General features: G+C 53.3%; 6 protein-coding genes across 6 annotated transcripts; 3 read left to right on the top strand and 3 right to left on the bottom strand.

Moving 5' to 3' along the window:
* Positions 1-2370: 2370 nt before the first annotated feature.
* J4E79_000475 (uncharacterized protein) lies at positions 2371-3303 on the top strand (the record flags this gene model as incomplete). The annotated part of the gene is made up of 3 exons (XM_049349391.1): positions 2371-2454; positions 2503-3003; positions 3064-3303. 3 exons carry the CDS (start codon positions 2371-2373, stop codon positions 3301-3303), a joined length of 825 nt encoding a protein of 274 aa, XP_049216178.1.
* Positions 3304-3649: 346 nt separating this feature from the next.
* J4E79_000474 (uncharacterized protein) lies at positions 3650-4151 on the top strand (the record flags this gene model as incomplete). Its single annotated transcript, XM_049349390.1, has 2 exons — positions 3650-4044; positions 4094-4151. 2 exons carry the CDS (start codon positions 3650-3652, stop codon positions 4149-4151), a joined length of 453 nt encoding a protein of 150 aa, XP_049216177.1.
* A 632-nt stretch (positions 4152-4783) lies between these two features.
* Positions 4784-11947, bottom strand: J4E79_000473 (uncharacterized protein; the record flags this gene model as incomplete). Its single annotated transcript, XM_049349389.1, has 2 exons — positions 4784-10623; positions 10687-11947. 2 exons carry the CDS (start codon positions 11945-11947, stop codon positions 4784-4786), a joined length of 7101 nt encoding a protein of 2366 aa, XP_049216176.1.
* Positions 11948-12540: 593 nt separating this feature from the next.
* Positions 12541-16187, top strand: J4E79_000472 (uncharacterized protein; the record flags this gene model as incomplete). The annotated part of the gene is made up of 2 exons (XM_049349388.1): positions 12541-12744; positions 12807-16187. The coding sequence occupies 2 exons, from the start codon at positions 12541-12543 to the stop codon at positions 16185-16187; spliced, it is 3585 nt and encodes a 1194-aa protein (XP_049216175.1).
* A 593-nt stretch (positions 16188-16780) lies between these two features.
* Positions 16781-18601, bottom strand: J4E79_000471 (uncharacterized protein; the record flags this gene model as incomplete). The annotated part of the gene is made up of 2 exons (XM_049349387.1): positions 16781-18179; positions 18237-18601. 2 exons carry the CDS (start codon positions 18599-18601, stop codon positions 16781-16783), a joined length of 1764 nt encoding a protein of 587 aa, XP_049216174.1.
* A 677-nt stretch (positions 18602-19278) lies between these two features.
* J4E79_000470 (uncharacterized protein) lies at positions 19279-21214 on the bottom strand (the record flags this gene model as incomplete). The annotated part of the gene is made up of 4 exons (XM_049349386.1): positions 19279-19975; positions 20029-20812; positions 20863-21120; positions 21148-21214. The coding sequence occupies 4 exons, from the start codon at positions 21212-21214 to the stop codon at positions 19279-19281; spliced, it is 1806 nt and encodes a 601-aa protein (XP_049216173.1).
* Positions 21215-23844: the final 2630 nt, after the last annotated feature.

Here is a 23844-nt window from a genome sequence, read left to right as displayed (position 1 = left end):
TCTTGCGAGATGCGCGACTGCAATACGTGCTTTGGATATCTGGTTGTTGCATCTTCGTGCGGCTTGAAGTCTTGAGGAAGCCGCGGACAGGACCTAGGGACGCGCTGTCGCCTTACACTAGGCCGGGTGTAGGAAGGATTATTATCAACTCCTACGAAATTGACGCCCGGTAAACCCCAACATACAACCTCTTGTCGCCGTGCAAGCCCGAGCTCTAAATCTACGCTACAAACATGTCCTGCCGTTGTGACTCTGATTCGCTGCCGGTCGTCAGGCGTCCAAGGGGTCCGTAGATCCTGCGAAATTCTCCACTCGTCTAGGCTGCCAGCGTCCCCGTCCGGCAAGTTCTTACTCGGTTCCTTGGAAAGCGGAATTTCGCACGACGTTTGCCCTAGAACTAGATTATCAGGCCCCATGGATGCCTGAGATATTGTATATGGCTAATGCACTGCACAGGCAGCATGCTGTCTAGTTCTGGCGCCGTCAGATCTAGATACATGGCGCTCATTGTATAAAGATACTCCATCGTCTGCTCTTCTTACTCATATCTTCACGGCCGATATTGCATCTCACATCTCGAAATACTTGCACCATGCTATCTCCACTCACTATCGGTCTCGCCTTGCTACCACTGCTCAGCGCGGCGTATCTCGAGGAGCCTCCAACTACCGCGGCTCCTGACACTGTCGCAGACTGCTCATGGTGGCATGTCGCCGCAGAGACCGACACATGCACCAGTATAGGTGAATACTGGGGTCTCACAGATGCGCAGTTGACGGCATATGTACGACGCGAACGCCACAGCACTCTACGCATATACTGACATCTGAAACAGAACCCAAGTCTAGCTGATGGATGCAAAGTCATTTCGGGTAACTCTTACTGCATCGAAAGAAACTTGGGCAAGCCTGTACCGTCATCTGCCACCAGCACTCTTGTGACTGTGACAAGCACCAGCCAGACGCCAACGCCGACTCCCACGACGCCTTTAGAGATCTGTGAAGAAGAAGCCGGGAGTTACGCGAGATACTGCCCACGTTGTCTTTACCGCTGCGAGAACGCGACACAGAACATGGCACAGTGTTTCTACAGTACTTTCTTCACCATCAATGGCGTTCAGAGTCAATGCTGGCAGCATGGAGGCAACGATTGTGCGAACCAAGCGGCGGCCGCTGTGTGCCCAGACCAATAGGCCATGTCGCGGCCAGGCAGTGATCACAAGAGGTGGACTAGACCTTCGACAGACATGGTACTGGGTACATGGGTAAAACCATTGAAGGAGAGAGCTGATGAACCCCAAGGTCAACATATTTACTTCATGAGTTCCACGATCTTGGCCAGATCTATCGGAGATTTGGAGGGTTACCCTGATGGATCTTCTTCGTCATCTTTGTGGGCCGTTGTACAGGCGGCAGGCTATGCACACACAAATATCAGCACAGCGCACGAGTTTCAGCAGACAATATAGATGAAATCCTCGATTTAGCGGCGGTTGAGAACGGATGAGTTGTGCAAATCTTGGAAGTCCATTGCGGTGATGAGTGACACCGACGGCGATGTCATAGCCGCCAAAATTGACGACTTGCCCACCTCTTCGCATTCGCGATCGCAGTTTTAGCCTCTTAGACGTCGATGCATCTGATACCGTCAATCGGCGTTGAGAACGTCTGCTAACATGCATTAGTACCGTGACGCAATGGCAAAACACCAGTGCGCCAAGCTGTATATGTTTGTTCACATATACTCGACACCACTTCGCCTAAACACAATGCTTGCACGTTCGCATCAGCCGGCAGGCAAATAAAGATACGCGATGTGCTTCCCCGCAATCGACATACTATCCCCCGATGCACGATCTCGCGTTTGACTCCCGAGGAGCTCATCCGGCACCTGACTAGGGAGCTTAACCACCGGCCAAGACAACGTCGACCCACCATATATTAAGCTGAAGCACACATTCTTAGCTAGCGCACGATCGCATACTAGAAAGAGGATGTGTGACCTTTTCACCCCGGATCCACCTGTAACATACGACCCAACTAGAGCCTCACCCCCGACGAGATAGGCCCGATAGAATATATCAAGCCCACATTTACTGGTGGTTGGCGCGATGATTTTATCCCTTCGCAATCAAAATGGTTGCAGACGAGAGTGTGCGGTGGGCAGCCAAGAAGTGATGGAGGACGAATGCAAGGGCTTTTTAGTGTATTGGGGACGTCTTAGCACGATAGGGACGTTTTGGTACAATGGGGACGTTTTAGTGTTATAGGGGCGTTTTTTTGGTATATAACATGCCTTGGTCTTGACTCAATTACCTACATCTCCATCAGCTCGCTCTGCGTCTTCCTCGATTCTTTCGCATTCATCAGCATGAAGTACTCATTCACTCTCGCCGTTGCGGCTTTGTGCGTTGAAAGCAGTGTCGCAACACCGCTCAACCTGGAAGCCAGACAGGTAACCAACACCACTCTTACTCCAAAGACTCTACTGACATCTTCTCAGCAAGGCAGCGGCGCAGGCCCCTACGCTCCAGGAAATTACAAGACGGAAAGCTCTCTCCAAGGCCACACAATCTACTACCCAACCAAGAGCACCGGCTCCGAAAAGCTCCCTGTGCTCGTCTGGGGCAACGGTGCATGCAGCACCGACGGCCGCTCGAACTCGGCTCTCTTGCAGAACATCGCCAGTTACGGTTTCTTGGCCATCGCTGAGGGTGGCCCCAACGGCGGTGGTACCTCCAATGCTCAGACCATGAGACAGGCCATTGACTGGGTCACCCAGAACGCCGGCAAAGGAAACTATGCCAACGTCGATGCGAGCAAGATCATGGCCGCAGGCTTCTCGTGCGGTGGCGTCGAAGCCATCGACAACATCTGGGACAGCCGCGTCGACACCATTGGAATCATCAGCTCAGGTCTGCTGACAAACTACACTGCGGCCAGTAACTGGAGGAAGCCAGTGCTGTTCGTATTGGGTGGTTCAGGCGACATCGCTTACGGAAACGTAAGTTCTCCTTACCTACTCCATTCTGTTGCGTGCACGATGAACTAACAAGGATGTTAGGGCGAGCGTGACTACAAGAACATGCCTGCTGGTGTTCCGACCTGGAAGGGAAACATTCCCGTCGGCCACGGCGGTACACTCGGCGATGCTAATGGCGGCCGTTTTGGCAAGGCGATCCTCAACTGGATGCTGTGGACTATGAAGGGAAACACGCAGGCGGCGTCGTACTTCACCAGTGGCTACCAGGCTGATGGATATCAAGTCGAGTCTAAGAGCTTGAACTCGTTGAAGCCGTTCTGAGTGTTGGGACGCTTGAGGTGGGACGCGAAGATGTAGTCGTGGAGAATGTTATGAAGGAGACCATATACCTAGGTAGGATGCCAATCATCCTTACTCAAACTTATGAGAGTTGAGTAAGAACTCCAGTAGCATTGAAATATGGTTTCCATGATCAAGTCTTTCGACGTTGTCAGCGCTCAACGGCTCCAAATTCCCATCCCCACACCCCACTAACCCCTCCGCGTTAGAGCTCCCGTCAGCATTCACCCACCCCACCATGGATACCCCAACAACATCATCGTCTCATCCCAGTACCGTAACACGACACACCAAACCATCCCATCTCAACACCACCTCCCTAGCCAAAATGACCACTCCCCTCGCCACAGTAGCCATCCTCTCAATCGGGCAAATGGGCCTCGGCATCGCCGCACTCCTCACCTCGCACAACTACCGCATAACAACCAACATCAGCGGCCGCAGCGCCGCCACAAAAGCGCGCGCAGAATCCGCTGGCATACACCTCTACGCCACAGACGAGGAGCTCGTTGCAGACGCAGATTACATACTGAGTATCGTGCCGCCACGTGACGCTGTGGCGACGGCGAAACGCGTGGTATCTGCGCTGCAATCGGAGAAATGTGAGAATGAGAGGAGGAAGAAAGGGAAGGGGGAGGTGTGGTATTTGGATTTGAATGCTATTAGTCCAGATACGGCGAAGAGTATAGCGGGGCTGTTTGAGCAGAATGAGAAAGATGTTGTGTTTGTAGACGGGGGCATCATCGGTGGCCCGCCAGCGCCGCCATCACAGACAGATCAAACTGCTTGGACAAGACCCGGTATCCCGCTATCGGGACCGCGTCCCCTAGACTCCGCACCCGTTTCCGGTGCCCATCTAGCTGAAGTACTCAACACGCGGTATCTCGGTGGGGAAGTCGGGACAGCGTCTGGGCTGAAATGCTGTTTCGCAGCGCTGTCAAAGGGGTTTACGGCGTTGGCGCTGCAATCTTTCTCGTCAGCGGAGTCGCTGGGCGTGCTGGATCCGTTGCGTGAGTATCTTGATGTGTATAATCCTGGTGCGAGACAGAAGGCGGAAAAGAGTGTGGTGGGGTGTACGGGGAAGGCTTATCGCTGGGTGGAGGAGATGGTGCAAATTGGCGAGTGTTTTCGAACGGAAGGTGGGACGGCGGGTGAGGCGAGTGTGTTCAGGGAGATTGCGGGTGTATTTAATGGGTTGGCTGATGTTGTGGAGAGGAATGGGAAGGAGGAGATGGGGAGTGTGGAAGGCGTTGTTGGAGCGTTGTTGAAGGATCAGAGGGATAAGAAGAGTTAGTGGAAGCGTAAGTCTGCTGTTTTGGTGGTATGCACATGCCCAGGTGCAGCTTTTTTGCATGGGCGCGCGTTGTCACATTAGGCCTGGTCATTAGACGTATCCAGATTAGAACTCCATACCCCCGCGCTATGCTACCTAACAGAATCATGGTCATCAATTTAACATAAATCATGCCCTCCGAACATTACGGCCATCACCGTACGCCAACGTGCGTCCCATGTCCATTACCGTACTCGATCCTGCCGCACTACTACCGCTGACGCCCCTCTTGTGCCCAGCCTCCATACTGCTTCTGCCCTCAACCAGCGCCCTTCGTCCATCGACGCTCTGTCCAACGAGCCTACCACTGAATTGGTGCCAGCAATTGGGCGCTTGGAGGATGTACTTTTCCATCGCAATCCTGAATCTATTCCTGTAGTCACGCGGCGACGTGATGGTAGGCTTGTTCTTGCCGCGATCCTTGATCCAACTCTCTAGCTTCTTGTCCCAAGTGTAGGTGCGAATGCAGTCGATAATGCCTACGATGATCTCGCGTTGTGTGTCGTCAAAGCCTGCCATGAGAGAGTAGTCCATAACGTTGTTCTGTGATAGGAAAAGCGTATCGTTGAACACACTAGCTTTGAGCAACTTCTTGGTGTGCTCACGGACGAAGATGGGTGTCTCAGAGTAGATGATGTCAACAAGGTTCTCGTCGAGAAGAACTTCATCTCGTTCGCCAGTGGCCTGGATCTTGCGATTGCGCATACTGCCCTTGAGATCGTAGCGGCGATTGGGTTCGCGATCGTAGAAAAGGTTCTCCATAACAAGCATGTACCAATCAAAGTCCCGACCGGTGGGTGTCTTAATCTGGACTTGGAAAAGGCCAAACATCTTAGCGATGACGCTGGGTAGCGATTTGAAGAGATTCTGGTGCGTGAAGGCAAAGTAATTGGGTCCGAACTTGAAGAATGCTTGAACTTCGACTGGAGAGAGTGACTTTAGGACGAATCGGTCGTCGAGGGTCTTCAGAAAGATTGACTTGGATTTCCCGCCCTTGGAATCCCATTTCGAACAGCGGGAGAGGGACTCCACGAAGCGTTCTGCCACACCGCATTTGCGGCGGAGTGCGTCGAAAGATTGGGCGTAGAAAATCTTGCAGTGCGCCTTTACCCCACGATTGGTGAAACTGTAGCGGATGTTGTGGTTTTCTTCATGCAGTAGATTTCGTTCGACTGACTCTTCAAACGTTTCCATAACGCCATCACTTGAAGTAAAATCGCGGAAGGTTTGTCGTTTGGCAACATAATCTGGACACGACAGCGCCAATGCAATAATGGAACTGGGTTCGTCTTCCCGGATGATGATATCCGAGTTCTCCCAGACGTGCTCGATCTGTGAAAATGGATACTCAAGCGGCGTCCATCCACTTGCTGATCGTTCAGACCAGAAACTGGTAAGAATCTTGAGTAATGTGTTCTTCTCGTGTTTGGGGAGCTCAAGAGAGTTTTCCAGCTGCGAGTCACTTAGACTCAGAAGTTGAGAGCCCGCGAGGCTCTCCGGTAGAGGAATGTCTTCTGGCGTCGTCTCCGTATCACTGATGTCGTTCTCGGGATCTGATGGAAAGTGGCTTGGAGATTTGGGTGACTCATCGCTGCTGGGAAGTTGGGCCATTTCATCATGAGGGTGTCGCCTCTCAACCGGTGACTGAGATGCTGTTGTGTCACCTGTGTGCTCTATAAAGGTGCTGTCGCCAAGTGTACTGTTGTCTAGACTCGCCCGAGGAGGAGTTGGAGTACGCAGATCTTCATCAGAATCCTCATTCTCTTGTACAGCGTCATGAACATTCTTGTACACCTCGACCACCGGTTTAGAGGAGGCAAGTGGGAACGCGCGCACTTGCCTAGCTCGATCGTTACGTCTCTCGCGCATACGCTGGTTCTGAAATTCTCGTGACAGCTGTTCGAAATGCTGGGCAATCTTCGATACCTTGTTTTGGCTCTTGTAAGGTATAGATCGGGGTATGCGAGATGAGGACTTGGATTGCTTTGGGGTAGACAGCCCTAGCCCAAGTCGCTCTGTCATACGCTCAAAAGCCTTTGTAGAGTCGTTGGAGTTCGGCTTCGGACTAGTGGGCCCATTGTTGGAGACAGATGAGCCTGGGAAAGGGCCGATATGTTTAGCAATATTTCCAGGCTGAGATTGTGTTCTCACAAGTGCTGTTGGCCGGGCCGGCGTCTCACGTCGACCGGGCTCGACCAGCCGCGGAATTTTGCTTTCAGCTGTGATGTTCGAAGCTGACGGCAATGGTGATGGGCTACTCGGCATGTTCTCAATCGCTTCAGCAAGCGACTTATCAATCGGATTTACCCTAGGAAGACTGGTAGGTGTAGGCGACCCTTCGTCGTACTTGTTAGGATCAGAAGCAACAGTTGGTGTCTTGGTGAGTTCTTCGTTGCCGACTGCAGGTGTCTCAGGATAGTTGGAGGGCACTGCAAGATCCAGGTGACGAACGTCTTCTCGCTCAAGTGCCTCCCGCGGGGTCTGGATTGGCAAATCTGAACTAGGCTTGGTCAGAGGGGGCGTGGTGGGTCCAGACGTCTGTTCTCCCCCGTCCGCAGGCTGATCGCTAGTCGAACTCTCTTCTTTGACAACGGAGCTCAACATGTCGCGGGCCATTTCTGGTGACAGATTAGATGGCCTCGGCGATAACGCAATCGACTCATCCTTCTCATCGATGTACGAATCGTCCGCACCTGATTCCCCGCCCTCGTCCACAGATGCCAAAGAGCTCGTAGACTCATCCCGCTCCAAGAATCTCTTCAGTTGCATGTTCGCATACCTCCTAATATCTCGCTCGGACGGGAAGAACTGCTGCTCAAACTCCAGAAAAGTCACATCCCAGGCGATTGCCTTTTCCTGAATGGCGCGAATGGCGCGATTCATGGGGATGATTTCGTAGTATTTGGAGTTCATGTACTTGTCTTGGAGTTTGGATTTCAGCCACTCGTGTTCCTCGTTCGCGCGTTTTAGAAGTATCTCAACTTCCTTGCGGCAAACATCCACCTTCTCTGGAATGACATCTTCGACATGTATCCCCTGGATACGAGCGCGAAGCGAGTCCATGAAGCAGTCCAACTTCTCCTCGATCATCGAATATTGGCTATTCTTCAACCTTAGGTCGCTATCCACTTTCCAGGTCACATTCGGCTTGGGAGCGATGACCTCGTACATCGGTACGGGGTCATACTGGATACGTAGAGCAACATTGCTGTAGCCGAAGTAGCGAACGTGGTCCTTGTGAATGTCATGGGGACATATACCCGCTCGTGGATGCAGTTTAGTACTCCAGAAAGTCAACTCGAGGTATTTGGCGAAAGAGTATCTCCAACTCCACTCCGACATGGGAAAAGCTTGCGTTTCCTGGCCACATATTCGGCAACAGCTCCACATGAGAATGGTTTGATACATGCCTTTCAGCTTCGGTGGGTGCTTCTGGACAATGACCGTCATCTGACCTTCTCCATGCACGTATTGCCGAGAGTGATCGAGCATTCTCCGGTCGCAATTGCCCACTTCACAAGCAACACTGGCTGAAGTGCACAAGTCCTCCACGTATTGGCCCAATGTGCAGTCTGGCGTGAAGCCATCGTCGTAATCATGTTCTTGGTAAAAGCCAAGCGCGATGATTTCCGGTCCAATGCAGGGAGTTGAGGTTACAGTATTGACAACACTGTAGAGTACGGCAATCTTCTGGTGGTTGAACGGGTCGTAAAGATCCGTGTTACCCGAGAGATACTGCTCCCACTGTCGCTTCTGTGTCAGGTACTGATTCAGTGCCTTGTCGTATTCTGATGCATGCACTGCAGATAAGAATTCCCGAACTTGCTTTGAAGCCTTCTCCACCACGGTGTGGACCATCTCGGGCTGTACGAGTTCGAACTTCTGGCCAATTTCACCGGGCTTTTCGTCACTTTCATCAGCAGTGTACTGGTTCTTGAGCTTCTTCAGATGGCCAAGCTTTGCTTCGTACTGGCGGGCCTGTTCGAGCAGATAAGGTTGCATGAATTTGACGAATGGCGAAGAAGAGAGGATCTTTGTTCGGTGGTTTTCGACCATGTCGCTATAGTAAGAGGGTGCAGCATCGCTAGATCGCAGGTCGTTCCCATCATGCAACGCGTTAGTAGGCTGAGAAGCGGTATCGTCTCCACCGCTTTGAGTTCGTGAGCCGTCTTGATCTTGGCGGTCCAAGGCGAGAGTACCAGTAATGGATGCTGTTGGTGTATCTATGAATTCGTCGCGCATCAGGCAAGTCTCGAGCCGAAGATTGTACACGACATACGTCATGAACTCAGTAACGCGTTTCAACCTGACCAGGTTATGACTCTCGGCACCTCGTAGAACAATTGTGCAGCCTAGTTCTTTTTGGCACCCAGACAGAAAGATGTAGGTTTTCCTTGCATTCTTGTGCACGTAGGTCTTGACATCAAACCTGCCGCAAGACCCAAGATGGGTTGGGTCTATGGCCAACTTGTCGACGGATGAGATCATTTTCGAATTTGTGCATCGCGCGACAGCGTTCAGTACTGTAGGCTTGACGTTGTAGACTACGGCAATTCCCTCTTTCTCCAGGAATTCGAGTGCCAAGCCAGACACATTACGTTGTACGAGCAGGACGTGGGGTTGGAGAGCTGCGATACGACTTACGAGGTTACGAAGGTATTCCCGCTCCTGAGCGATGACGGGCTCAAGGCTCATGAAGTGTGTTTGGTGTCGCGCATACTCAATAGCGAAAGTGATGATGGCGATTCTTGGGTTGGGTATATTGCGCGGCATACTCCGCAGGGCAACGTTCTTGGTAAAGACCACTCCCGATACGTATGCGGTGTCCTTTGGCTTACCACCCGGGATCTTTTTCAACTTGATGTAGTTCCTCACGTCGATGTCATCTCCTCTATCTACATCAGGATTGACGTCATCTGTACACTGTCGTAAGATCGGGATCAAGGCCTTTTCCCAACTGGACGCGTGCGGTACTCCAGCGTCGTTCAACATCTGTATCAGGAGCTTTCGTGCATGATCTAGACTGGCCTTGTTGAGTTCGACCTTGGGTGTCATACCCTGCATTGATGCGCTACGGGTGATTCTCCCTCCGGGTGGTGTTGGTGAAGGAGACGGCTGGAGTTGTGGTGTTCCCGGTCCGCTACCGCCGTAGCCGGTATAAGGTCTTAGTAGGGTGTTGCTTTTCGATCGCCTTGGGGAGGCTCGGTGAGTTATGCTGCTTACGCTCAGATTCCTTCGTCGAGATGGTCGATTTCCGTTGCGGCTTGTGATGCTAATGTTATCTGCATCTCGAGCATGGCCCGCGCCTATGACACTCCTATCACCAGCCCTTGACTTTCCTTTTCTCATGGCTGCCAACAGACCACCTAAACCACCTCTTTCATGATCCAAATTCGCGCCAGCCGCAGGATCTTCTCTCAGAGTCGCGAAGATGCTGGCGTGATCTTCTTCGCTCGAGCCCTCGTCCGACATGAAGGGAGCAAGATCTGGGTCGATTATGTTATCGTGGTGGAAGGCCGACAGGCTTGGTTGACTGCGTGAATTATCGTGATACTGATGGAAGGGCGCGCGATCGTCATGCTTGACATTACGCATGTGTTGGTGTTTGGAAGGGTGTCGTTTGTGGCTCGACGAACGGGGTCTCCCGCCCAGAGACCGCAGAGATCGCGAAGAGCTCGGACGAGTCAAAGTTTGGGGACCAAGTTCTATGACATGTGACCGGCGTTTCTTTTCACTGCCCACCTTCCGAGACATGGGGATGCTGATGGTCGGTGTTCCGATCTTTGTATGATCACTCTCAACATGATCAGCCTCGTCGTCGTCCGAGTACTGAGTCCTGTCCCCGTTGTCGTAAAGAGAGGCTTGGTCGCCATCATCAGTGTAGTCGGAAGAGTCATCGTCATGGCCGTATATGATACCCTCACATGGTTTGCATACCTTCAGGTTGCTTTGCTGTCCAAATATCTTACCTGACACAATAGACGTGCACTTGGAATCGAAGATTTGCCCACATGTACGGCAGTGATGCTTACGTCTGAAAGTAGTGAAAGCATCACCGCAGCTGAAACAAGCTTTAGCATTTTCGTCTCGCATCCAGAACTCGCGGTCTAGGATCTTTCTTCGCATTTGAGTGAAAGTGCTTCTTGACATGTTGTGTACCGCAGGCGCAGCCTGGGCTTGTCGCTGAATCTCTTCGATAGGAGCAACAGCAGGAGTGCGTATCGTGGAAGTCGTGATGATAGAGCTCAACCCGTCAGAAGAAGAGGCCCTGGAAGGCCGGTAGCCTGGGAGGTGTGAAGGACCGACATGGAGCATGGGGGGACGCTGCGGCTCCGGTGCGTGTATGGTAGTTTGGGAGCTAGCGGTGTTGTTGCGACCGAGTTGAATCCTCTCGGGGGACTTTTCAGGCTGTTCCCTCGGCTTGTTTGGCGCAGAACGGGTGGGTTGATACTGGCTGTCGGCGCGGGAGCTGACTCTGCTCAGACTTTCGCGCGGGGTGTCTGACCCGGCCTTGAAGTTGGCGCTATCACCCGCTTGACCTTCGCCTTTCACGAGCACCATATCATCGTCATCGGTATCGTCACTTTCCTGACCTGCAAGGTCAAAGTCGCCCTTCTGTCTCCTAGCAACGTTGTCCCGGTTTGGAGCGAAGCGCGGGGAATCTAGCCGTTGGGCTCCTAGCGCAGGATCTCTCGGTGTGTTGCTTCTTGGTAAGTCGATGGTGGAGGTGCTCTGGCTCCTAGAGTGGGGGCCCATAGGGCTCAGAATCGAGGATTCGTCGTGTTTTGCTGTATGCCCCGTGTCGACGCTCGGGGTCATTGAGTTCCGGGACCGTGCAGTACCGAGGGAAGCCTTAGACGCGTTCATGGACGTCTTACTGGAGAGCGTAGTACTAGATATGTTGGAGTCGCGGGAGGGAGGCAGGGCGTCGGGGAAGTTGGCTGTTGCTGGAGATTGCATGCGCGACGACGGCCTAGAGGTGACAACGGGTGAGGACACGGAAGTCCCCCCTGGGCTTCGAGTGACAGCCGCTGACTTGGAGGCCGGCGAAGTCCCGCTCCTGCCATCTTGTGATTGTTCTCTGACGCCTCCTACAGAAGCTCTCAGGCGACTGTACAGTCCACTGAAGCCACCTTGTACCAAGTCTATGCCTTTGGGCTCACCAACTGAGCTCGGGGCCGGTGGCACAGTGAAGTCGTCGAAGGTGGTAAGCGTGTCGGAGCGTGATGCCTGGGCATGCATTTGGTAGAGCGAAGGCGGCTGCAACGAGCCCCGCCGCGAGTCTCTAGACATGGCTGCCGTCAGAGGAATTGCAGTCTGCGGGTGCAGTAGGAAGTATCGAGTGTGTCCAGACGAATCGGCGTCCGACAGTGGCCTGTGGTGAACAGCATCAGGCTTCAGGCGGGATCATGCCTAGGTAGTCTGGCGGACAGGGAGGTGGAGTCGAGGATGGCGGATGATTCGTTACACGTGTGTTGCTTCGGCTTCATGGGAATGGGGAAGAAGATTCCAGGCGCCGACAGTAGTCAGCTACGACGGCACTGGCAGCTGGAGCATCACGAGGTGCATACAGCTAGCTAGGCATGCAGGAAACGCGGCGGGCCATGACGCGCAGCCGCCAAGGAATTCCGCTCGCTGTTCCGCCCCCACGTCCCTCGGCATGAATTCATGCCCTCCAGCCACGAGATGCAGCCGCCGTGAATGGTGGTCCAAGATCAAACGCGCCTGGCTGGACGAGTGAAGCATCAGCCGCTATTTTCAGTTAGACAGGACTCTATTATGTTCTCTCCACGAGTCCCCACACGGCTTGTTGTTCCTCCTCCCCGCACATCTCGCCGGGACCAGAACGCGTCGCGTCTCCCACTGGCGCCGCGACATCCCATTGCATGGCCCTTCGCCTCAGCGCCTGGCTTGAAGAAACGTTCGAGTCCCAGCTGCTGCTAGGCAACCAGTGGCTCCAGGACACATTTGAGAAGAAGCGGTCTGGCGTTAAAGCCCAATTGCACAGGCAGTGGGACGTGTACCACGATAACGGCTCGTCTCTTGATATCATCAACTACGTCCACTCTGACCGCAACAGCGCACTGCTGGTACTCAAGGCAGGTGATACTGCGCCCATCGCTGCTGCTACATCTAACATCACTTGTACTAGGTCTCGCCTCTTACACTTACCGACGGCCAAGCTCAGATCCTCTCCCAATTCACGTCCGACTGCGCTCGGAACTTTCTCCAGGCATTCCCCGCGCTATCGCACCTGTCCATCGGCACCACAGTAGCCGTCCGCACTTTCACTATCCGCCTCACCCCGTACGGCCCGCCGAGCGAAAGACTGCGCTTGATACTAGATCGGATCGATTGGCTGGGCGATAACCGCGAACGCGTACAGAATCTGGAGCGTGAGAGTCTGAGGCCACTGCATGCTTGCGATCAGACTGGTATTTTGCTAGAGCAGCTGCGCCATATCCGCGAGCGAGAGGACCGCCGATGCTTGGCATCTGGTGCTGAGGAAACGGACCTAGAAGCAGTCGACGACGCTACGGCGGATAACATGGGTTCAGATGGGAACATGCCGCATGGCAACGAGCTCCAATCACAGACCATGGGCACTCAACTGCCGTTTGGAACACAACTGCCTCTCCCATCCCGTCCTCATGCAGGTAACGAGGATCCGCAGGTCATAGGAGTGAACCGGCTGGAGCCAGTCTTAGGCGGTAACACCCAACGAAAAGAGATACGGCCAGGTGCTGCTAACACCGACTATGAGAAACAACGGCTGCTAGGTCTTCTCGGCAGAACTTCCAATCCAAACGCCCGCAAACCTGGGGCGCCCTCTGCGAACGGTTTCGTGCAGTCAGCTTTCGGTAAGCAACAAACTGACGATACGCCAACTGCAGATGAATCTCTCGAACCACCGCCAGATGCATTGCAACGACAGTCAATGTTCACACTAGAAGCTGGGAACGAAGGTCCCGCATCGCCTGTGTCCAACCATGGGAAAAAGAGGGTCAAACGGGTCCATGAGGTATCGCCCGAACCTGCAAAAGCTGCCGAAGACGTTCGAACCGAGGATCAAAACACTGAGCAAAGCCTGATCGAGGATAACAATGACACAATGCCTCCGTGCTCATGGATGGCAGACTTGATCTTCAATAGCGAGACGCTAAAGGTACCTAGAATCCAGCGGAACTGTCTGGACAGGGAAACCAGTTGGCTAAAACCTCAACCCGGGGTTCAGCCTTTCCAGGCTGGAAACATGCCGCAATCAATACTCATGGCTTGTCATCGGATGGCTGACGAGAGAGCTGGCGCTGAAACTGACGATGAATCGGACCCAGATCCGTCTGCAGAGACTGTCGATCCATCGCCCGAGTCTCTGCCCCAAAAGACGCAAGATGATGAACCTGCCTTTACCAAAAATGACAGATCTGCGAGGACAAAAGATGATGAGCCCGTGACTACTCAAGACGACAGTGATGCCGGTAGGGAGAGGTCCTGGAGCACGTCCCCGGAGCCTCCACCACGTCCAGCAAGAGTCCATCAAGAACTTCCTCCTGACTCAAGCATCGAGAAGCCCGCATCTCATTCAGAACAGGATTCTGCGTCACAGCCAATGTCCGCCAGCAAGCAGTCACAAAATCGTTCTGTCGTCGAGATTTCAGATGACGACGAGCCAACTGGTCCATCATCCTCGCCACCCGTTCCAGCTGCACCCGCAGATTCTGACGATGAAATGAACATGGAAGAATCCGTTCCACAAGCCTTGGGCGAAGATCTTACACGGCACAGAAGAGAGACATCGGCAATCGGGAATGCTCCAAAGTCTGATCCCTTGCGGTCGCCTGTAGTTGTTCAAGTGAAAGAAACTCCATATGGAAAAGGCAAGAATGCCCCAGGCGCCCAAAGCTCAAGCGGCGAGCCAAAACAGCAATCATCTACATCGATAGTCCATAGTACATACGATACGCCTAGTCTCTCTGATCTTGCCGAGCTTGGGGTCATGCAAAGTTCAGGCGACAAGCACAAGGGAGTTGAAGTGCCTAGCAGTGTACCCCAAGGCCCCAACGGCGATGACGCTGGAGATATAGAGATGCTAGACCATATCCCAGACGCACAAGATCTCAATGGCGAGACGGCTGCTGCACAGCCATCGCAACACAGGCTAGATCAAGGGACGAAGTCCACATCTTTCTCCCATGCAACGACCAAATCTACGCATCTATCGCCGGAAAACCGTGGCGTACAGTCATCACCGGCAGTACCTCACCTCGCTTCACAATCCACCAAGCGCAAGCTCATTAGTTCGCCGACCAAGAGCAAACGTCGACAATCTAAGAGACGCGAAATCAAAATTGTCGGTTTTGGAGACGAGGCTCCGTCTGCAATCGACCCAGTGGCTGCGTTACGCAAAGAACGAGACGAGTCTCTACGCAGATGGCGGGAGCAACGTAACTCTAGCACAAGCTTTGACAGTCGACCTGAGACTACGAGCAGATTTGCCACGGAAGATTCAGATGCAATGGATATTGACGGTGCTGTCAAAGTGGAGAAAAAGGAGCCATCGCCCAGCATGTCCCCTCGGCATCAGGATCTATATGACGAACCGAGTCCTAGACAAGTAAAGCCCGCTGCAAACCCAGCTCCCCAGCCGCTCACAACACATCCTCAGTCACAAGGCCGCTCCCGTGATAATCGACCTCGTGGTCCCGTTCCGATACATATGCAACCTCCACCAGCATCTTCAAAGCAAGTAGACCAAGATGATGTCCAAACCGTCTTCCAGTCCTTCAAGTTCGCCTATCCGCAATATGATGGTGATGAGAAGCACTTTCGAAACCAATGCACGCAGATGTATCAACTGGAACAAGAAGACAAGATGGTACCGAAATGGCAGTGGGACGACTTCATCATACGGAACAGGACAGACTACAGGCAATATGCCATGGACTGCATTGGCCAAGGGGAAGATCCGGAGCCATACCATCGCTTCTACAAGAACGACATCCGCGACACCTTGTACAAAGAGGGCATTATCGGTAACACCAAGACGTTGCAAAGGGCACTAGAGGAGCTTAGTGGTGGTTCAGCTGCAAAAATGGCCGAGCCTAAACCGGTCGTTCAATCTGCTCCGAAGCCAAAACCAGTAAGGAAGTCACTCCCAGGTTCTTTCAACCAGCCTAAGAAACCCACACATGACCGCGTCAACAACGCCCACTCCCGTCCGCGCCAGTCCCTTCCTATAGACCCGCGTCCTCACGCCCAAAGCCCTCTCCGACCCAGCTCGCCCTCATCCGGATCCTCATCACGGCCCCAGCCACGCCCACCAAATCCCACGAAACGGGTACCCTCCACAACCCGACCCACACGCCAACCTTCCACCAACAACTCCCCCTCCAATACCGCCACCCCAACCGACCCAGCCCCCACCACCACAAGCACCGGCGACAAATACCGCGACTTCGTCTTCGCCATGCAACGCAGCGCCTCCTGGACCGGCAGCACCATAGTGAGTTCCACGCCCAAGGCCAAGAAGTGATAAGAGAACAATGGGCTAAGGTGTGTGTTTCCTTTTAGGTCGATCCAAAGAAACCGTGGCCGCAGAGTCTGGCTGGTAGACCGAGTGTGGCTGATGCGCCGAGGAGCAAGGTTGATGTGTTGGATTGGGGGGATGTGTTGGGGAAGATGGGGTGGAGGGGTGGGAAGTGAGGTCGGAAGGAATAGCTTGGATTTGGATGTGGCTGAAGAGGATTGGAAATGGTTTAAGACGGCTTGGGTCAGATGAGTGATATGTGTATTAGGATACCCTGGCTACTTGTTTTGTTAGAGAGGGCTTGAATACGGTACCATGAGACATTGAGGCATTGCTAGCACGATTCGAGCAACTATACATTAGCGACCACAAGGTCACAAGCAATTCCACAGATTTATGCGGAGTATTCCTTTGTGATGCAAGCGCTGAGAACTATGCGTGCAATCGTTCGATTACCAATATCATTGCAAGAGGGTATATACTCCCCGCCTCGTCCATATCTGACCTGGCAGCCAGTGAAACCCCATCAAACGCCTTGTTACCATCCCATTCGTACACATACCATACATATGCTATCACACACGCCAGCCCTAAGCTCCTCAAGCCGACATCCTCCACCTCCTCACACCCTGCAACCCACTGACACCAACCGTAACCACCAGAAGCAGCGCATTGAACCCAGCCATCATATAGAACGGCGCACCAGGTCCCGTGCTATCGAATAACGCACCACCCGCTTTGGTCAGCAGCAAGATACCAAAGCCACCCAGCAGACTGTACGTCCCCGCTATCGAGCCTTTGATGTGGTTGTGCGATGATGCTCGTCTTGACGCGGAGGCCGAGCGGGAGGATTGTATGTGTTCTGGAAGCAAAGGAGCGTTTTCGTCCAGAGGGGTGATGGGCGCGCTGTGTGGTGGTGTGGCGCCTGCGGATGGATGCGACGTGGTTCCAATGGATGCGGAAGCCGAGTTGTGGAGATCTGTCGCGGAACTGTGTTCGTCGTTGTTAATGCCACGGCCGAGGAGGGCGAGGGAGCAAACGATGGCGCCGATCTGACTGGTGCCTAGTAAAGCTACGATGAAGAAGATCGCGCCTGTACCGTCTTCGCTCTTGTAGTCTGGGCTCGTGAGCGATCCGAAGGCTGAATAGCCTGCTATGCCAGATACAGCTGCTACTAGCAAGGGAATGTTGTATCGTGGGAATCGACCGGAAAGGTAGCCGAAAAGAGGTGCAGACATGAGTGCTATGAGCTGGCTGATGCCTGTTAACATCGCAGCAAGTTTGTAGGCTTCGGGACAGGCGACTTTGATGTCTGAGGGAATGTTGGAATCGACTTTGCAGCGGCCGGTCTGCAGAAAGTAGTGATTTGTGAAGAGAGGGATGAAAAGCGATATAGCGACTGAAGATGCGCGCGCGACGAATCCTCCGACGTAGCCGAGTCCGATGTTTGGGGAGGTGAAGCCGAGTCGGACACTTTCCAGGAAGAGACCAGGGTATGATAGTACGACGTCGCGCGTCAGATGAGAGTCTACGTCTTTGTAGTCGCCTCTGCTGGTAAGGCGCTTCCAGCCTTTCGCTTCTTCGCCCGGTAGTTCGCGCAAGCCGAAGAAACAGCCCAGTGCCACAAGAAAAGCGATGGCCCCTACAACGTAGAAAGCGTCTGCTACAGCTGTTGCGGGACGCTCGCCAGCATTTTGGAACTGTGTTGGCAGAGGTAGGAAGACGAACAGTGCGACTAAAGCGCCGCAGCCTGTGAACATGCCCACCAAACCAGCAAGCTGTGACGTAGATGCGCCCGAACTCTTCTTCGCAGGTGTGTATTGTGTATGATCTTCCGGAGAGTTGGAGCGGAAACGCGCGGGCGTGATCGTGAGTTCGGACGATATCGAAGCAGCTGGCGCATGCGACCTGCCACGGCTACGCGTCGGCGATCGCGGATCGGGTTTGACATCCTTGACGAGAGTCATCGAGGGCAGAATCGCCGTCACCATAGTCGCGCTGTTCAAACATCAGCCTCAGTAGCCTGTGCAAACAGCCCAACTTCTCGGAACTTACGTCGCACTTCCACCCAGACTGAACAGCAGTCTCGCAAGCAACAGCTCCGGATACACGTTTCGCGCCTGCACAAGGACCCATAGCGCGACACCAACGATACTGTATCCCATGACCGCAACACTCCTCACACCCACGCGGTCGCTCAGCAGTCCCCACGCCGGACACGCAACAAGCGCTACCAGCTCATCCACAAACCCCAGCGTGCCGACCGCATCGCCGACATTGCGCGATTGGCCGATGCGCTGTGTGATGACAAAGGATATAGAGCTATTGAGGAAGACGAGGAAGCTTATGCTGAAGAGCGCCACGCCAAAGAGGTACGATGCGATCTGCGTGCGCGTGGCGGTGAATTGGAGGCCGAACATGATTGCGCGATTCGTGCTCGCGGTGAGCTTAGCAGGACTATCGTGGGCGCATTGAGATGTAGTGTGGTGTTTGTGGAAGGGCGATGTCGCGTTGCGGCCGTTCGGTCCGAAGATGCGTGATGTCAGAGCTGTGGCTGGAGGGTGTGGCGGAACCTGGGCAGATTGGTCTCGTCACGTGTACAGCGTCTCACCCAGAGCGTGTCCGCCCTCAGCCCAACGCCGTCCAGGCCGTGATGGTCAGCAACGAAAGGGGCAAGTCTAGAGTAAGCTGCTACGTGCTTTACGCGTTCGCCCGATGTATGCCAACATGTGTCAGTTGTCAGGTGAGGGTCTTCTTACTCCATGGATCAACTCATGCAAGCCGTGCCATTATTGATTACTTTTCGTATTGGGTATTGAGGCTCTAAGTAAAGGAGACATGTGGTATATACTAAGGAAAGCTGGTCAAGTATGTCCAGATCATAACTACGTAGCGACTGCGATAGCATCGCCTTCCCCCCAGCCACGCGGGAGCAAGCTATAGCTCAACCGCACCTGGGAGGCCAAAATCCCTCCATACGAATTATTATTGTCGCCGTTATATACCCATGATCGGCGCTGCAGGATCAGCACCGGCTCCCCGCACAAGGGTAAATAAGCCTGCATCTGCAGGGCTTGCAAATCACGAACAGCGTGTCTCAAACTTTGGCCCAGCCCAAAGGCATATCACGTCCCTGGTTTGCACCCCAATATCCCCTCGCTTCAGGATAGTCACCGTTTGCGACGCCTTCTCTGAAGAGGTCGCGGGCCGTGTCTATTCGCACCGTGTCGCGAGGCTTGAGATCAAATTTGAAGGGAATAGGCTTCGCGATGAGCAGGATGGAGTAGTCGAGTGTCGGGTCTTCGGGCTTTTTGGTGATGTCGCCCCATTCCAGAGGCTGACTGATCAGCTCAGCGGGCTTTGATTCTTCCAGTGTTGCGTCGTTCGTTGGTTTAGATCCAGGGTATGTGAACTTTGCAAGGATCTTTTCGGCCATAGTTGGCTCAGTTGTGTTGAGACTTGTGTTGAGCTCCTCGTCTGACGTGGTGGCCTTCTCATTCATGCCAATTGTATGTTCCGCCCTCATGGGGCTCATGGCCGGCATGATGATGGAATCGCCCGATGACTTCTTGATGTCGAACAACCACGCAATAGCGCCGATGCCAATCAGTAGATCCTCATCTGCCACAGCTTGCCCTGTGCAAGTCCTCCGGCCGTACCCGAACTGTGATGAGTTGATTATAGTTGGGAACTGAGAAAGAGGTTCTTGGTAGGTGGGGTACTCCGGTTTGATCCATCGAAGAGGGTTGAAGGTTTCTGGATCCGGGTATAGATCAGGATCACGGGAGATGGCCCTAAGGAAGCATGTCAGATTAGTTAACACCAGTCAGAATAGAGGTGAACTTACCACTCCAAAGGATGAATGGTACTGCCCTTGGGAATGTGATAGCCGTTGTACTCATCGTCCTGAATCAGGTAGTGGGGAATGCCAGTGGGGACTGGTGGGCGCCATCGAATGCACTCGCGAATGATGGCTCGCAAGAAAGGAAGATTGGGTCTATCTTCTGAACGTGGCATCCGGTCTCCACAGACACGATCGAGTTCCTCGTGTAACATCGGCAAGAACTGTGGGTAGTGTGTCATGGCCAGACAAAACGTCTGCATCGGAGCGGCGATAGTAAGAGCTCCGGCGATGCCGTGCATGCCAACAGCATATGCGCCTTCGGTATCGGACTTGAAACCCCATTTGCTACGACCATCCAGGAAGGTTTTCATCCAAGATGGGGCTGCTTGTCCAGACTGCACATCGTTCACGACTTGTTCTTGCATGGTCTGGAACCATGTTCGCTCAGTTGTCGCGCGTCGCCTCTCCCAAGCCTTGGGTGGGGAAAGCCAGTCTGGCAGTGACATGAGGAATGGAAGCTTGTTGCTCAGAGAACCAGTGGGCGAGACACCGATGAGAAGTTCGCGTGCGCGTTGCTTCAGCTCGTCACTACCTTCGCTGTGGCCCCAGGCCAGTCGACAGGTGACGCGAGAGATGAACGACTCAAGGATGTTGTTGTATTGATCAGGTGCGTCCAATAGCTCGGTCAGCATGCGTGTTGATTCCATTTCAGGGTATCGATGGAACGCAGCCTTTTCCGATTCACGCATGATGATGTTCGCAAACTTTCGTTGACGAGTATGGCCCTCTGGAAAGCGTTAGACACTGGGGTCTTAGGCGTTTATTGATGTGACTTACCATTTCGACTGAGAAGCGGGAGATATTGCGCGCTTGAACGGTTGTCGTCGATCAAAGAGGGAATATGCGGTCGATCGGAGTAGATGGCCGCTTTTTTCGAAAGCAAGTCCTTTGCAATCTGATCGCTAGATATCCAGACATGGTTATGGCCAGCCAGGTCGCATTGATAGATCGGGCCATATTGCTTGCCCCAATCCGCGAACTTGATGAAACCGTTCTTCTCAGGCACCTCAGGTACTGAGCCGAGGATGGGATAGCCTAGTATATGTTGGTTAGTCAAGTTACTTTTGTGATCATCAGGGTCCAGCAGTAGACCTTCGCCTATGCGATGTGACGGAGAAATAAGATCCATACCTTTGGGTCCTGGTAGAGGCTTTAGGCCTGTCGGTATTCTATGACGACGAGATGAATCCCAGTACCTGTAGAGTGCATATGCACCCAGAACAGCTACCGCTAGTAATATTGAAGGAAGCCCCATAATGGCAAACGGTCCGTAGGAAAAGAAATCACACCCAGCGTGACGAGGACCAAGAAGTTGGGTTACGAAAGATGTGCAGCCTTAAGAAGAGATGCGGGTGCATGAGGCACTACATATAGCACCTGTAAGTTCCATGGCAGGAGGGTCACTGCCTGAGCATGTAAGCCTACTCCTGTGGATAGTTTCGAGTACCGATATTCCGTGCGCAGCTACGGGACGCTGCGTGTCAGAGCCGAGAGAGTGGATCATGTCCTCTAACAAGCATGACGCCTGTGATTACAAAAAGTAGCCTCGCTTGTTTGACCAGCTCACTGGTCTGCAAGGACCATGAGTTTTCTGGCTGCGCTGAGTATGCAGCATCAGTGCCAAGGCAGGCATAGTATGTGAATCCTACGCGACCGTTTTCGTCTAGCTTGCTTAGGACCAAGCTGATAAGGAACACCCTGAGGAAAGTTCCAGGGCGATCGCTGAGAGCTGCGTTATTGGAACGGTGTACATCGACGATGTTCCTTTCCGGATCGTTCTGGGCAACTTGCTGTCCTGGTCACCGGTAAGTGACTGACTCGTCAGACGTTCCGAAGATAGTCGCAAGAAGACAATTTGTCAAGGCCAGAAAGCTGTTACTCTAAGGATGTTCTGCCTGAACTCAGTGAGCAGATACGGGTTGCATTGAACGTGTGACACTTTGCGAGAATTGCACATGCAATGTTGCCACCGGAGATCGCCAGGACATGGCAAGAGGTACAGCTGATGCTGGCTGGGTGGGCTGAACTGACGAGCTCGGCGATGAATCCGAAGGATGCGGCCGTCTTGGAAACACGAGTATTGTGACAGTTGGCTGTCGTGTGTCAGGATGATGATCGGTGCTGATGGTGTTGTTGCATATGGGGCTAATCTATTTTCAGAGGCCTTAAAAACCAATGATCGTCCGGCAGTCGTGCGGATCGCCCCATTTGCGACCATCAGCCTAAAGCCCCTGCTCGCTTCGCGTCCTCTTCCCAAAAGCGTCAACCCTGGATGTTATCTAAGTGAGGAGAGCCGACGTTGCAAGTCCGGCGCGCCTGAGATTCTCTGCCTTCCCTCCAACTTCGCATGGAGGCTTCTCATCGCTCTTGCTCAGTCACGTCATATTGCCCTGCATTGGACCCTGAGCCTATTGTCTCACCCACGCCCAGGCGCAAAAGCCTTCGTCGGCGACCGCGACCTCCTCCGCGCCGAAGTCTGCATATCTTGACGGTGGCGTGTATGACAGAAACACCTGTCTCGAAGCAAAGTAAGATCGCTTTCGCTCCGTGCTCCTCAGGACAAGCATGAAGTCATTATGTTTGCGACATCACTCCTTGAAACGATAGATCAGTGTACTATTTGTAGTAATGATGGTGTTTCCACTAGGGATCGCGCAAGTAGCTCACCCGCTGTTTTACCAGCAGTTCCCGGCTAGTGTGTACTCGTACTAGCCAGGTACCGACTTACTACAGCTGTCTCCGTAACTCTTTAGGCCGGTGCCGCTACGAACGTCGTTCTATCACATAGCGGTTGCCGATATGCCGATATACTCATCAAAGACGACCCCAACATGCTCACTTGCGTCGAATGATATGGCTTGAGCTCTGTGCCAAGTTTGCGGCGCACAACGGCCTCGCAGAACACACCACATCCGGATCGGCTGGTCCTCACTCGACGCGCAAACTCCAGATGTTTCGTCTGCATAGGCGCAGATACCACGATCGAATCGCCACCTTCTCAGGTTAACATGGAGATGCACCTAGGCAACGAGCTCCAGGTCGAAGTCAGCCCCACGAGTCGCTTGGTTCTACGGGCCCAACTGCAAAAATATACCAGAACCCCAACCAGAAAATTGCCAACCCACTGAATAGTGCGGCGGCTGAGGTGACGAATATCGTCACACGATGCTGACTCGAAGAGAACCGCTGCTCAGCATCTTCGAGCTTGCAGTCATTCCTGCGCGTCATGTACCCAACAACCAGGTTCCGATGAGTGTCAAGGCTAACTTTGGAACGAAACACCACGTCATGTGCACTGAGCTTATCACAATTTGCACGACCACAGGCATTACAGCATCTCGACGTTGCATAACCGTGCAGCTTCGAGAACGCTTAGGCTTCATCTCAAGTCCGTGTTTATGCAGGGTAATCTTTACATCTGCAGTATTACACATCTTGACCAAGTTTTGCTTTGCTTTGATGTCGCACTACCTTAGACACGACGTTAGGATATCATCCGACACGGAGCTGTGGAACGCGCGGCCCGACTTTTCCGTGGCCCATGACAATGTCACCTTCCAACGACATACCGCGATACGCAAGCTCGGATTCTACGGCGGTTGGGGAGCGTCGTCAACACAGCCTTCGGCGAGAACACGCGGCACACGATCCATTACAGCAGCCATCCGCTATCAGCATGAATCTCTACCACACTAGGAAGTGATGCATCATGCTCTTTATCGGAACTCTTTCACCAAGCTCGTGGTGTTGCTAATACAT

The sequence above is a fragment of the Alternaria viburni genome (assembly GCF_023758015.1).
Source record: "Alternaria viburni strain BMP 2772 chromosome Unknown scaffold_1, whole genome shotgun sequence".
Classification (NCBI taxonomy): domain Eukaryota; kingdom Fungi; phylum Ascomycota; class Dothideomycetes; order Pleosporales; family Pleosporaceae; genus Alternaria; species Alternaria viburni.
This window is presented reverse-complemented; position numbering and strand designations above follow the sequence as displayed.